Source organism: Orcinus orca, chromosome 3, assembly GCF_937001465.1.
Source record: "Orcinus orca chromosome 3, mOrcOrc1.1, whole genome shotgun sequence".
Classification (NCBI taxonomy): Eukaryota; Metazoa; Chordata; class Mammalia; order Artiodactyla; family Delphinidae; genus Orcinus; species Orcinus orca.
The window spans coordinates 184,988,963-185,003,192 of NC_064561.1; the positions used below are offsets into that span (position 1 = coordinate 184,988,963).

General features: G+C 46.1%; 1 protein-coding gene and 1 non-coding gene across 3 annotated transcripts; one reads left to right on the forward strand and one right to left on the reverse strand.

Annotated features, from left to right (window-relative positions):
- The first annotated feature begins 9 nt into the window (after positions 1 to 9).
- Positions 10 to 13,655, forward strand: CCDC127 (coiled-coil domain containing 127). Of its 2 annotated transcripts, none has more exons than XM_012534718.3 (3): positions 10 to 111; positions 1,260 to 1,390; positions 12,409 to 13,655. In XM_012534718.3, exons 2-3 carry the CDS (start codon positions 1,270 to 1,272, stop codon positions 13,062 to 13,064), a joined length of 777 nt encoding a protein of 258 aa, XP_012390172.1. In that variant the 5' UTR covers positions 10 to 111; positions 1,260 to 1,269; the 3' UTR covers positions 13,065 to 13,655. The 2 variants fall into 2 exon arrangements, with proteins under 2 accessions (XP_012390172.1, XP_004274572.1); XM_004274524.4 differs by having other exon boundaries at positions 93 to 231.
- Positions 5,902 to 6,012, reverse strand: LOC117203084 (U6 spliceosomal RNA). Its single transcript, XR_004485684.1, has one exon. It is a non-coding gene; the product is annotated as a U6 spliceosomal RNA (small nuclear RNA).
- Positions 13,656 to 14,230: the final 575 nt, after the last annotated feature.

A 14,230-nucleotide genomic window follows, 5' to 3' on the forward strand; every position in this document is an offset into this window, starting at 1 on the left:
CGCCTGCGCACATCGCAGTGCCGGGGGCCGACGGGGCAACGCGGCGCCTGCGCAGAGGGACGAGCGGACGGCGGCGCTCAGGGCACAGGGGCCGAGACCTCCCGGCCGGAGGTAGGTGGGGGTCTGGGGTCGGGGGTCTTCACGGGCTCGCCTGATTTCTCCTTCGGTCCAGACGGTGTTCGAATTTTCTCGAGTTTACGGCAGTTTTGGGAGATGAACCGGTGCTCGCAGGTAACGTGGTGTTCGCCCCGCTTTCTCTCCGGGACAGAGAGGGAGTTCCCGACGTTTAGGGGTCCCGCGGGTCCGTGCCGGGTTCCGCTGCTTTATTAGGACTGCGCGTTCCGGGAGGCGGACCCTGTAGGTTACCGGGGGGTGGGGGCGCGGACCCTCCAGTTCATGAGGTCTGGGGGGGCGCGAACTCCATAATATAGTTTACGGTGTCGGGGTGGGGGGCGCAGGCCTTGTTATTTATGGGATCGGGCGGGCATGAACCCTGTGGGGTGGGGCTGGGGGCGCGCGGACCCTGTCGTTTACGGCAGCGGTCCCCAGCCTTTTTGGCACCAGGAACCGGTTTCGTGGAAGATTATTTTTCCACGGGGTGGGGGGAGGGGATGGTTCAGGCAGTAATGCGAGCGATGGGGGCGGATGCGGAGCGACAGGTGAAGCTTCGTTCACTTTCCCGCCTCTCGCCTCCTGCTGTGCGGCCCGGTTCCTAACAAGCCGCGGACCAGTATCGGTCCACGGCCCGGGGATTGGTGCTCCCTGGTTTACCGGGTTGGGGGGAAGGGAATGCTGCTCCCAGACCTCCCCTATGAGGGTTACGAGCTTCACTACTTTAGATCTCTTTTTTATTCTGTGCTCGCCACAAGCTCCTTAAGTACTGAGCCTTTTTGTGTGTATGTCATTGCTTTATTGCCAGTTAGAATTTTATATCTTTAGGTGTTGAACAAGTATTTATTGAAAAGCCTGTTAAGAGTCTTTGAAGTTGAATTAAGTTTCTTTTGACTATATTTGCTTCGTCCTGTTTGTATTTCAGTTATTTGAGACACATCTTCTCCCCCACGGTTTGTGAGTTGCTTTTGTCTGAGGTCTTGTTTTTTTCTTTTAATCCCATAAGGCTCAGTGCTGTGCAGCGCATACCTAGATCTGAACAAAATTTTTTGAAAGAAAAAAAGTCTCACAGCCATGTAGGTGATATAATTGTGACCAATGTGTTTTGTTTTTTGTGTGTGTTTAATGGTTTTATTATTTACTTCAAGGTGTATCTCCATGAATAACTTAAATGACCCCCCAAATTGGAATATCCGGCCCAGTTCCAGGGCTGATGGGGGTGATGGAAGCAGATGGAATTATGCCCTGTTGGTTCCAATGCTGGGATTGGCTGCTTTTCGTAAGTCATCGTTTTCCTAATGTGTGTTTTCTGGGCTGAAAGTGTGGCGCTCTAAGATCTTGGGCTTTGGAACCTGACAGATGTTGACCGTAAAAACAAATGTACAATGTGAGAGCTATGAAGACCGTAGCCCAGGATACAGTCTCTCAGATAGCTGTTAGGAACTGCTCTGAAGAGGCAGGGGAGGAGCCAGGAAACACATGTGGTCCAGCACACGTCTGGGTAAAAGATTAGTGCTTGCCACAGAAACCCAGGTGTGTCAAGTTAGTGGCTTTAGCGCTTACCTGTGTATGGGAGGATGCAGGAGTTTGGGGCCACTGAAAGTCTCTCTTAGTCATGTATCTTAACGCTGTAGGGTCCCATGTATCCAAAACACAGAGTGCATTCACCCTGAATCCCTTTCCGGCTGAACTTGTAGGTCAGTGACTGTGGCTAATGACTTAATCATAAATGGCGGGCAGCAGTCTTTGTTTACAGAGATGCATGTGTACACCCTAGTTTTTTCGCATATGGTACATTGTGCGCAAATTATTTACCTCTGAGCCTCAGTTTCTCTGACCATCATAACTGCCTCAATGCAAGTGAGGGTTAAATAAGAAGATATTTAGAGGCATTTTGTGTGGAGTGAGTTCAGTAACTGTTAGCTCCCTTCAAGGCTGCACAGCTCTGAGGGGGGCTCCCTTGCTTCAGTTGCCCTCATAAGCACTGATGAGGCAGAATAAAACAGGCGTAAAAGAAAACTGGTTTTGTATGTCTGTGTAATGTTTAGGAAATCAGCCTTTGGGAGGCTTCATCCATGAAACCTCTGCTCAGGCTGGCCAGAAATTCTCTCTACTTTGAATCAACTTTGTACCTCTTTGGGGAAATTACCAGTCACCAGTCAATTGTAATTATTCCAGGTCTTAGCTTATATGCCTACTACATGATGAATTTCCTGATGTTTAGGGGTTGGTTTTATGTTTTGTCACTGTTGCAGGAGAAGAAACTTTTCTCTACCCTTTTAAGTTCTTCTGGCTGGTCTAAGAATTAAATTGATATGAGACAGATTAACAGGAGAGAATCAAACAAGTTTTTAACATGTATCCATAGGAGAGACTCAGGAAAATTGAGAATGGCATAATCCCTCACCTTAAATACCATCCCAAGCTTAAGACAAAAGAGGATGTTGAGGTTGGGGAGAGTTAGTTACCAGAGGAGACTAGGAAAAGTGCAATCATCAAGGGTAAGGTTGTTATGCAGATATAAGCTCTAGCCTTTTCCTATGATAAGAGTTTCCAGAAATTTGGTCAGCCTCTTCCTGGTACAGCCAGGGAGACACCCTTACAAATGCAGAACTCCCTTATAAATGTAAGTGTTTCTTACAAAAGGGTAACTCCTACTTGGCTTTCAAAGTTTCTCCCATGTCTGCTGTTTCTTAGAAAATAACTAGTTGAAAATAATCCCTATGCCAAAGAGACATGTTATTTCTTTTTTTGATAGGTAGGAAGTGGATTTATTTAGAGAGAAACACACTCCACAGACAGATTATGGGCCATCTCAGAAGGCGAGAGAGGCCCCGAAATATGGAGTGGTTAGTTTTTATGGGCTGGGTAATTTCATAGGCTAATGAGGGGGAGGGTTATTCCAATTATTTTGGGGAAGGGGTGGGGATTTCCAGGAACTGGGCCACAGCCTACGTTTTGACCTTTTATGGTTGGCCTCAGAACTGTCCTAGCACTGGTGAGTGTGTCATTTAGCATATGCTAACGTATTACAATGAGCGTATAATGAGGCTCAAGGTCTACTGAAAGTCAACTCGTCTGCACTGTTGGACCTAGTTGGTTCTAACCAGTTTTTGTCATGTCCTATGGCTGTGTCATTCTTTTAAAGGTTGTGCCCTGCCCCCTTCCCTCCTGTTTCATTCCCCCGTCGGAGATTTTACTCCCATATTTTTGTGGGAAGCAGAGGGGTGATGGTCCATCTTCTGAAGTTGCTTTGAGGCTGAGTAGGGGCATCGACCCCGCCTGTCAGGGAGTAAAAATCTCTAGGATGCCTGATCTAGGGGCCCCAGGAGCAGGACAGCTCCTTGTTTTAAGTCGGTATGGGCTGGAATCCTTGCATAGCCATTGTCTTGATGTGGAAGTGTTGTAACTGTTTCCTTAGCCTTCCCATGAATCTTCTTGATGATGAAGCACTTTTTTGTAACAGCATCAGAGTACAACAATAACTATCTATAAATGACAAAAGACTTAAAAGGCGTGGTTAACCATCTGATTACATTTAATTTAACAAACGAAATAATCCTAGTTAAATGTTTTTCTTTGAGCTACCTCAGGGACCTTCTAAAGTACCCCAGAGTTAGCTGGAAATCCAAAGAACTTTGATTAAAATTTGATATTGGGAAGTTTGTCAAAAAGTTTTAAAAGACTTGGTCAAATAAGATCATAGGTCAGAGACAATACTTATTTCTTAACCAAAGTTAAAACAGATCTTGAAAGCAAATACAGATCCCTTTAAGGCGAAGTAACTCATGTTATTAAAAGCAGTCATTCAAGAAAACTTTGCAGGGAGAAACCAAATCCCGTCTTGCCCCAGCCCACTCCCAACAAAAGCCGTTTACCCAACTAAGTTTAATCCAATCTTAGAGAATCTTGATCATGTACAACTCTTTTTATTTATTATTTATTTATTTATTTTGGCTGCACTGGGCCCTTGTTGTGGCACGCGGGCTCTAGAGCGTGACCTCAGTAGTTGAGGCGCGCAGGCTTAGTTGCGGCATGTGGGCTTAGTTGCAGTACGTGGGATCCTAGTTCCCCGACCAGGGATCGAACCCAGGCCCCCTGCATTGGGAGCTCGGAGTCCTAACCACTGGAACACCAGGGAAGTCCCAAGATCATGTCCAACTCTTTTTTCCAGTATTTTTTTTCTCACTCTTTAACTTCTTTTACTGAAAACATACATCTTTCCTTAAAAGTTTTTTTTTTTTCCCACTTCAAGTTACTTTTCTTGCTGACAGATTTGCAACATACAATAAGGTCTTATTTGACCTCTAGTAAACCTAGGTACAGCAGAAGTACTATACTTAACATTGATGACTCTAAAGACATACCTGTATTAATCAAATCAACAAGTTTAAGCCTCCTTCAATACCAGATATTAATTTAATGTTGAATATTTCCTGGATTGCGTGAACCTGAAATTCATTCTGGCCAGTTTTATATTTCTATTTATGTAAGCACTTAATTTTTTTAAGTCAATTAAGTAGAGCTTCTTTACAAATTAATTTTGGTAATACTATTCATCTACAACACACATAGATACATACAAAGACACAAACAAACACAGAGACCTTATAGTTCTCATTTGAAAATTTCAGCCCTCAGTCAGGTACAACAAGGTAAAACCCATCAGTTACAAGGGGTTGGATTCAAATTGGGCTTCTGGCAGATGGATCAAATCAAGGTCACCTGTCTAGATGGCTAAACCCTTTTTTCTAATGTTTACAGAAAAGACACTTAGGATTTCTTTTCGTCCTTGACAAGTCAAGTTCCAGATTACCTACCCCGTTTTTGAAATTTGCATTTTATTTTATTTTTTATTTTTTTAACCCAAATTCTTTTTTTTTTTTAATTTAATTTTATTTATTTTTGGCTGCATGGGGTCTTCGTTGCTGCGTGCGGGGTTTCTCTAGTTGCGGCGAGCGGGGGCTACTCTTCGTTGTGGTGTGCCAGCTTCTCATCGTGGTGGCTTCTCTTGTGGAGCGCGGGCTTCAGGAGTTGCAGCACGGGTCCTCTGCATTGGCAGGTGGATTCTTAACCACTGCGCCACCTGGGAGGCCCGAAATTTGCATTTTATTATTTATTTATTTTTTTTGAAATTTGCATTTTAGAAGGATGCTGGAGATAAGGGTTCCCGGAGAAGATCTGGTAGACATTTGCATCTTAAAGGCATAGGCAAGTGAGGCAAATGCCTCCTAGGATGACTTTGTTCTCTTAAGGCCAGAAGAAACAAGGTTTTTTCCCCCTAAGAATTGAGTAGCCGCCTCAATGATATCAAATGACTGACACACCCATTCACCTATGTGGCAACGTTTTACCTTCCCTCATTTAGCTTAGGAGAGGAGAAGGCCTCCCCCCCAAACTCCTGTCAGGCCCCAAATGTCAGCTGTGGTTAGACCAGTGGCCCCCCATTTTGGTTACTGCTGGTTACAGGGATATTCCCATCCAGGTCTTAATTTAATCGTCACCAGTTGGATATTTCTGGCCAAGCCTAGAACCTTGATATTCTGCACTCCTACTAAGGCTTCTCTTGCAGCTCCAGATTTAATCTGTTACCTTCCGCTTCCGGTTAGAATCATTTGGTGATGAGGGTGGTTCCCTTGCCCCTTGAGAACCTTAGTAAGGCCCAAGGGGCCCATTTAAGGGTGGCATGTTGTGCTTCCCTACATCATACCCCATGGTTCTGGGTAGGCACTTAAGAATATGAGAAACGGGAAAAAGCTGCCCTCCGTCGCAGGGGTGCTTTTATTTTTAAATTATATGGAACACGTCACCAATTTGTGTGTCATCCTCCAGCAGGGGCTGTGCTAGTCTTCTGTGTGTTTTTCCAGTTTTTTGTTTTTTTTAAGTATATGTGCTGCCAAAGTGAGCAGGCAGTGGTACTTTTTATGGAGTGGCCTTGTGTGCCTGGATTTCTTAGGTGAGCAGGTTTGAGTAGAGAAAGTAGAGGCTGACGAGTAGCATTTATCAGCTTCATTTGTCCGCCTTTACTTCTAGGCTGTGCTAGGGGGCTACTTAACACCCATATGTTCGATATGATTTCTTAATCTTGCAATAACACATTTTTGGAGAATCCTTACAAGAAAGCAAAGTTAAAAGTTTCCTCTGATCGCATTACCTAAGCAAGATAACCAAAAAGAAGAAAATACAATATTCCTCAACCCTTCTCAGGGACAAAAAGCATCATTTCAAAAGTATAGGAAAGCAGGAACTTCAAGAATAAAAGTTACTATGCAAAGCTGCAGAAGCCGGAGGTGAGTCTCTGCAGGAACAAACGGCACATGAAAGCCACTCAGCCTCCCCCAGCCGCAACACTAATTAGTTAATACGTCAGTCAGTGTAATACTTTTTTTTTGAATTTTATTTTATTTTTTATACAGCAGGTTCTTATTAGCTATCTATTTTATACATATTAGTGTATACATGTCCATCCCAATCTCCCAGTTCATTCCCCCACCCCTGCTGTCCCCCCTTGGTCCATACGTTTGTCCTCTACATCTGTGTCTCTATTCCTGCCCTGCAAACCAGTTCATCTGTACCATTTTTCTAGATTCCACATATATGTGTTAATATATGATATTTGTTTCTCTGACTTACTTTACTCTGTTTGACAGTCTCTAGGTCCATCCACATCTCTACAAATGACCCAGTTTCGTTCCTTTTTATGGCGAGTAATATTCCATTGTATATATGTGCCACATCTTCTTTATCCATTCGTCTGTTGGTGGGCATTTAGGTTGCTTCCATGTCCTGGCTATTGTAAATAGTGCTGCAGTGAACATTGGGATGCATGTGTCTTTTTGAATTATGGTTTTCTCTGGGTATATGCCCAGTAGTGGGATTGCTGGGTCTTACAGTAATTCTATTTTTAGTTTTTTAAGGAACCTCCATATTGTTCTCCATAGTGGCTGTATCAATTTACATTCCCACCAACAGTGCAAGAGGGTTCCCTTTTCTCCACACCCTCTCCAGCATTTGTTGTTGGTAGATTTTCTGATGATGCCCATTCTAACCGGTGTGAGGTGATACCTCATTGTAGTTTTGATTTGCATTCCTCTAATGATTAGTGATGTTGAGCATCCTTTCATGTGCCTCTTGGCCATCTGTATGTCTTCTTTGGAGAAATGTCTGTTTAGGTCTTTTGCCCATTTTTTGATTGGGTTGTTTGTTTTTTTAATATTGAGCTGCATGAGCTGTTTATATATTTTGGAGATTAGTCCTTTGTCCGTTGACTCATTTGCAAATATTTTCTCCCATTCTGAGTGTTGTCTTTTCGTCTTGTTTATGGTTTGCTTTGCTGTGCAAAAGCTTTTAAGTTTCATTAGGTCCCATTTGTTTATTTTTGTTTTTATTTCCAAATCTTTTCAAAAAAGATCTTGCTGTGATTTATGTCAAAGAGTGTTCTTCCTATGTTTTCCTCTAAGAGTTTTATAGTGTCCGGTCTTACATTTAGGTCTTTAATTTATTTTGAGTTTATTTTTGTGTATGGTGTTAGGGAGTGTTCTAATTTCATTCTTTTACATGTAGCTGTCCAGTTATTGAAGAGCTGTCCACTTATTGAAGAGACTGTCTTTTCTCCACTGCATATCCTTGCCTCCTTTGTCATTGATTAGTTGACCATAGGTGCGTGGGTTTATCTTTGGGCTTTCTATCCTGTTCCATTGGTCTATATTTCTGTTTTTGTGCCAGTACCATATTGTCTTGATTACTGTAGCTTTGTAGTATAGCCTGAAGTCAGAGAGTCTGATTCCTCCAGCTCCGTTTATTTCCCTCAAGATTGCTTTGACTTAGTCAGTGTAATTTTAAGCCTTCCACTTCACTCGCCAAGTTCATTGCCCTAGCCATAGGCAGCACGCAGCCTTTCCGAGCATTCGGTAGGGGTTTTCAAGATGGCAGGCTAGTGAGTTTCTAAGTAGCAGCCCTTAGGGCTGCAATTGGGTCTTTCACTAAGACGCAGACACTGCAGGTCATTGAATCATAAAAACTACCTACTCTTGTCAGCCTCCTTGGGAGTTGATGTTCAGTTTTTGAAGAAAGTAAAAGGGTGGCGGTACCATTTTGCTTTCTGGCCAGCAGTGTATGAGGGATCCAGGTTCTTGGCATCCTCAACAGCATTTGGTGTGATCACTATTGTTTTTATTTTGCTTGTTCTTGCAGGTGTATAGTGATAACCCCATTTTGGTTTTAATTTGCATTTCCATAAGGGCTAATGATGTTGGGCATTTTTTCATATACTTATCTGCCATCGGTGTATCCGCTTCCTTGAATCCTGTCTTTCAGATTCAATCTATTTTCTAATTGGATTGTTTTTTTAATGTTGAGTTTTGAGAGGTTTTTGTTTTGTTTGTTTTGTGTTTTGTTTTGCATTTTGTTTTGTTTTGTTGTCACCACACAGCTTGTGGGATTTTAGTTCCTTGACCAGGGATTGAACCCTCGCCCTGGCAGTGAAAACGTGGAGTCCTAAGCACTGGACCACCAGGGAATTCCCGAGTTTTGAGAGTTTTTACTGTGTTCTAGATTCTAGTACTTTGTTGGCTGTCTTGTTTGCAAATATCTTCTCCCAGTCTGTAGACTCTTACTGGAGTCTTTTATGGAGCAAAAGTTCTAATTTTGATGAAGTCCGTCTCATCAGTTTCTCCTTTTATGGGTCATGCTTTCATACCATGTCTGAAAACTCTTTGCCTGGCCCTTGATCCTAAAGATTCTCTCCTGTGTTTTTTCCTACAGTTTTAATTCTACATTTTACATGACAGTCCATGATCCATTTTGAGTTCATTTTTCTGTGAGGTACGAGACAGGTTTTGTCTCTTCCTTTCCAGTCTGTTGGCCTCTATTTCCTTTTCTTGCCTTCTCGCACTGGCCAGGAATTCTGGGACGTCGTTGGATAGTTCCTGATCTTGGAGGAAAAGCATTCAGTCTTTTCACCACTAAGTATATGTTAGCTGTGGCTTTCATAGAGTATCAAGACAAGGAAGGTCCCCTCTGTTCCTATTTTTCTGAGTTGCTATCATGAATGGGTGTTGTGTTTCTGTATCAGTCAATATGATCATGTAGCTTTTCTCCTTTAGGCTGCTAATTTGTTGGATTACAGCGATGGGTGTTTGAATGTTGAACCAGTCTTACATTTTTGAAGTAATCCCCACTTGGTCATGCCATGTCATTCTTTTTATATATTTGCAGAACTGTATTTGCTAGTATTTTGTTCGCATCTTCATGTCCATGTTCGCAGGAGCTGTACTGAGTATCTTGGTGGGGTCCTCTTCTCCACACCTGTTTCACATTATGTTTTTTATTTCAGTTCCTGCCTTTGTCAGTTTCAGAAGTTCCGTTTGCTTTCTTAAATATTTTCTATTTCTCCGCTGAGACTTTCTGTATCTTTGCTTAGACTTTATATTACAATGGCTGCCTTAAACTGTCAGATGACACTAACATCTCTGTCATCTTGGTATTGGCATCAACTGATTACCTTTTAAGTCACCTTGAGATCTTCCTGACTCTTGTTATGAAGAGTGATTCCCAGCTGAAACCTGGGCATTTGTGGTATTATGAGGCTGTTCTTCATTCATATCTTCTTAGGCTGGCTTCTTGGACAGGGAGAGGTAGCACTGCCTCCTCACTCCCAGGTGGGAGTGGACGCCCAGGCTCCCCACTCGTCCTCCAGCCTGTTGACACCAAGGAAGGGTCCCCTGTTACTGCTGGGCAAGAGTGGGAGGTCCAGCTCCCCTGCGATCTGCTGATGCTTCCACACGGGAGAATCCCCACATGGCTTCCTCTGCCACCATCACCGCCCCTCAGGCTTTGCCCACATGGATGGAGGTGGGTCACAGTGTCTTCTGTGCTACGTAGCAGGGGCAGAATGGTTATTGTTTAAAAGTTTTCTGTCTTGCTAAGCCCCTTTGCTAGTTGTTTGGCCAGAGAGAGCAGACTTTTGTGGGGGCTTTTAAAGGAAATCTGCATCATTGGCATTTCAGCTTTAAGTCTGGGATCTACAAGGCAAAGTGAAGCCCCCAGGGACTCACCAGCACGGTGTTCCTTGGGTGCCAAGGCCCCTCAACAGTCTGCCTGCCGCTCTCCGCATTTCTGGGTCGTCTTGTGTTAGTTTTACATACGACGTCCAGGTTTTTTGTTGCTCTTAGCAGGGAGAATAGGAGAGAGTACTTCTCTTCCATTTTCCCAAAAGCAGGAGCCCCAGCGTTTTCACAAGCCTTCTGAGACTGAGGCTCGAAAAAGTTGTGTCTGTGCAGAGTCATGAGGCGGGACTCCCCGAACGGACCAGAGCTGGGTGTCCAGACGTCCGGTCCACCAGCCTGCACTCTGGTCTCCGTACCCCCCGGCCACCTCCTCACCCAGCCTGTCTCCACGTCCCTGTGCCACCTCTTCCAGGAGGCCTTCCTGATGAGAGGTGTTCTGTGGTCTGAGGGCCGGTGTGTGCCTGGGTGTGTATCGTGTGAGCAGTGTTGCCTTTGGGTTATTATAGCAGGACTGGCGCTCTGCTTCTGGCCTCCCGTCTGCCCCCTCCGCCCATGCCCCCTCATCTTCTCATCACAGCCAGGGCGCTGTCAGATCAGGTCAGTCCGCTTCCTGAGCGGAGTCTGGCTTTCCCAGCGTCTGCTCCAGCGTCTCCTTGGCATAAGCCCTGTGCCCCTGGACAGCAGCTCCTGGAAGCTCTCCTGTACCTGTTCATTCTGCCTAGAGGGACCTTTCCTGCCAACTCCTACTGGCCTTCCAGACTTTGTCCACATTCACCCAAAACTGAATTAGTCCTTCTCTCCTCTCTTCTCCATGCATACCTTTTGCCTGCCTCCAGGGCGTGTTGAGTCATACTATGGCCCCTTCTTTCCTGGTCAGCCCCAAGGAGGAGACAAAGATGGCATGTGCGTTGGAGTAGGAGTTGTCAGCTGGGATAGGACTAGGGGCTGCTTTAGTTGCGGGAGGACGAGTTTGGTCTCCTGGTTGTAGAATCGGGGCAGCAGCACCGCACGTGAAGAGGCTCTCAGGTGCGCGGGAACGCTGTCCTCGCGAGGTGACGGCTGACGTTGTGGACTAGATGGGCTTCCCTGGGACCTGGGGAAAGGCCACACAGCAAGCAAGGACAGCACCTCGGGTGTTGATGGGAAGGGACCAGAGAGCAGCAAGAGAACCGGAAGGGGGACGGACGCCGTAGGGAGTTAGAGAAGGCAGGAGAGAAACGCGTGCGCCGCCTTGGCTGTGTTTGGAGAGCTGGGCATAAGTGATGCTTTAAGTTGCTGCTCTTGGTAACTTTGCCAGTTAGACTTGTTGGGCAATCCTTCTGTTTTCCAGAGGACTTGGATCTGTGCTGCGTTTTGCACGTACAGGCTGGACAGGTTACCATTGTGAGAAACGAGGACTCGGCGTAGCTGCCCCAACGTTTATGAAGTTACTGAGCAGGAACGCCGGTACAGAACACGGTGGAGGTCCTGTAGCAGTGAAAGCCGCGCGCTGACGTTTATCTTGTTACCGGGACACACCGGCCTCTTATTGGCGGGACGGGGAAGGATTGGTGACGACACCCAGACCCAGGCACCTGCTGGCCGCAGGCTTTGTGGTCATCAGACTCCCTTTCTCTGTCCTTGGACTTCTCCGTGCAGCAGAGGCCGGAGGCCTGGTGGCTTCTCACTTTGTGGGGCAGAGCGGGGCATTACCCACCCCAGTTGCCTGCACCCTTCTGTCCCATGTTTGTTAGATTACAGTGGAGCCTCGTCTTAAGGCTGAACTTCCGACTCCTTATTTACATGACCCCCTATCAGAACAGAAGCAAACACGTTGGGCTTCAGCTGTTTACTAGTGATGACCAGGCAAAGCTGAACACGCTTTGAACTTTACTCAGTTCTTAATAGCCTAGCCAACACTCTGTGAAGCACACTCACCCATACTCATTTCTAACCCTTGCCAATAGTATGCTGGGGCACCGTAGCCAGAGTAGGCACAGGGTGGTAGGCTTGGGAACAAAGGAAGGCAGCGGTGACTTTACTCAGCCATCAGACGTTAGGAGGAGGCTGAAAGGGGTCTCTGCAGCCTTGTTGTGCTTGTCTTTGGGGAGCCCTTATCTGATTTTAAGATAAGAGCTTTGCAGTTGTATAGCTTCATTCAAAATGTTGTCTTTTTTGTACCTCTTGGGACTTAAGATTTTATTGAAGTCCCGTCCTTAGCTGCTTTATGTTTTCTGTAAATAAATACTATAGAACTTGAGCTTTGACTTTTCATCATGTGTGTTTTCCTCCTCCACTTTCTTTGTGTCAGGTTGGATTTGGTCTAGGGAGTCCCGAAAAGAGATAGAAAGAGAGAGGGAAGCATACCATCAGAGAACAGCTGCCTTCCAGCGGGACCTCGAAGCCAAGTACCGCGCCACGATCTCAGAAAGTCGGCGGGCCGTGGCACAGTTGTCCCTGGAACTTGAAAAGGAACAAAACAGAACGACTAGCTACCGAGAAGCCCTCATCTCTCAGGGGCGCAAGATGGTAGAAGAGAAGAAGCTTCTGGAACAGGAGCGGGCTCGGGCCCTGCAGGAGAAGGGGCAGCCCTTGCGGAGCGTGTACCTGAGCTACCTGGGCAAGGAGGAGGAGTGGCAGCGGAGGGCCAGGCTTCTGCTGAGAGACTTCGAGGACGCTCTCACGGAAAGACAGAGCGTCTACTGCAGTCTGCTTCTCCCTCGCCACAAGCGGCTGGAGATCGAGAAGAGCCTGCTGGGCCGAGCGTCCACCGACCCAGTTGCTGCTGACCTAGAGATGGCAGCTGGCCTGACCGACATATTCAAGCACGACACGTACTGTGGTGACATCTGGAACACCAACAAGCGCCGAAATGGGAGGCTTATGTGGCTGTATCTCAGATACTGGGAACTACTGGTCGAACTGAAAAAGTTTAAGAGCGTAGAGAGAGCCATACTGGAAAAGTAAGACGGGGGTGAATGGCTCAGCGTCAGACTGTTGTGTGTTCTGGGTTATCCGATGCTTTCCTTCCGCCAGCACTCCCTGTGTTGTGGCCACGCATGCACACGGCCACCTCTCAGCAGGGGCCTTCCACTCCCACCACCCTCCGAGCAGGACGGCGAGGCCTCAGGAGACTCTCCGTCCCCCTCAGCGGCTAAGGACACAGTCTCTCAGAAGCGTGTTCTAAGCCGTCAATATTTTATTCAGCGGAACAGGATAACCTCATAGCTTTAGGGAAAAATTGTTTCTAAGAATGTGAAATATAATACTCATCCTTACTGTAAGTCGTTTTTTTGTCTGTTTTTATCACTCCCTAAATAAATTCTTTTTTTCCTCAAATTATTGTTCTCTCTCCTAAAATTACAGTTAGAAGTTGTCAGGTAGTGGATAGAACTGCCTAATAGATGAGAAAGGAAGGTAGTGATACCGTCAAGGTTTTGTGGTGTTTTGACGCTCTTTCCCGCCAAAGGGGAAACAGTGTTTCTTATTTCCAGTTGATACCCTTGTGTGTGTTTATAAGCAATGACATATGATTAAAACACCTCAATTTAAAAGCAACAGTGCCACTTTTTATGTGTGTAATTCCTTACTCTTTACATTTTTAAACAGATTATCTCAATTTTTACTGCAAACTTAGACCCATTTTCCATAAAGTTAATATGACTCGGCCTTTGCGCACTTTACGCACATCACTCACGTCACCTTGACCCCTAGTGCTGTGCCCTGAGCACTGTTCTTACCCTTGGGCTCCGGGTCCCCAAGGCCACCCCACACTTGCTCAGGACTCAGCACATGGTTGTACTCACAGCTGAGACTCAAGGGACAGGCACATGGGCAACGCGGGGAGACGAGGTGCAGCTTCCAGTTCCCTCCCAGGGGTCACACGGCCATGCGGACGCTCTTCAGAAACAGCGTCCAGGGTTTCTGCGGAGGGCCGGTCCCACAGGCACCCTCTGCCTGGCACAGGCCCAAATTCCAAACTCCCAGAGGAAAGCAGGTGTCCAAGCTGTTGGCAGGGTTTGGTCGCAGTGATCCACTCTTACCAGTTGATGGTGGAGGGAACCCTCCCAAATCCAGGTCCCAGATGCCAGCCGAGGGCCGACCTGTCAGCAGGCCTCTCAGGCCCACGGTCT